Raw genomic sequence first — 204 nt, 5'->3', positions numbered from 1 at the left:
TCACCGGGGAAGCCGGGCGCGCAGGGCTCCTTGCAGAGGGTCCCGTTCCAGCCGGGCTGGCAGGCCAGGCAGAAGCCATCCACGGGTGAGCAGGGCTGGCTGCGCTTGCAGCTCCCACAGCTGCACGGGCAGAGGGGTGGTGAGGTCTTGACACCCACCCCTGGCCCCCCTAAAACTCAGGTTTCACCCCACGCCAGCATTCAG

General features: G+C 68.1%; 1 protein-coding gene across 1 annotated transcript in view; it reads right to left on the bottom strand.

Annotated features, from left to right (window-relative positions):
• LOC104081174 (scavenger receptor class F member 1-like) overlaps positions 1 to 120 on the bottom strand; it is a gene marked incomplete at both ends in the record, with an annotated part of 2,049 nt that extends 1,929 nt beyond the window's left edge. Inside the window, 1 exon segment of the mRNA XM_009583807.1 lies at positions 22 to 120. Coding sequence (XP_009582102.1) covers positions 22 to 120 — 99 coding nt within the window.
• Positions 121 to 204: the final 84 nt, after the last annotated feature.

The sequence above is a fragment of the Fulmarus glacialis genome, unplaced genomic scaffold, assembly GCF_000690835.1.
Source record: "Fulmarus glacialis isolate BGI_N327 unplaced genomic scaffold, ASM69083v1 scaffold24388, whole genome shotgun sequence".
In the NCBI taxonomy this organism is placed as follows: domain Eukaryota; kingdom Metazoa; phylum Chordata; class Aves; order Procellariiformes; family Procellariidae; genus Fulmarus; species Fulmarus glacialis.
This window is presented reverse-complemented; position numbering and strand designations above follow the sequence as displayed.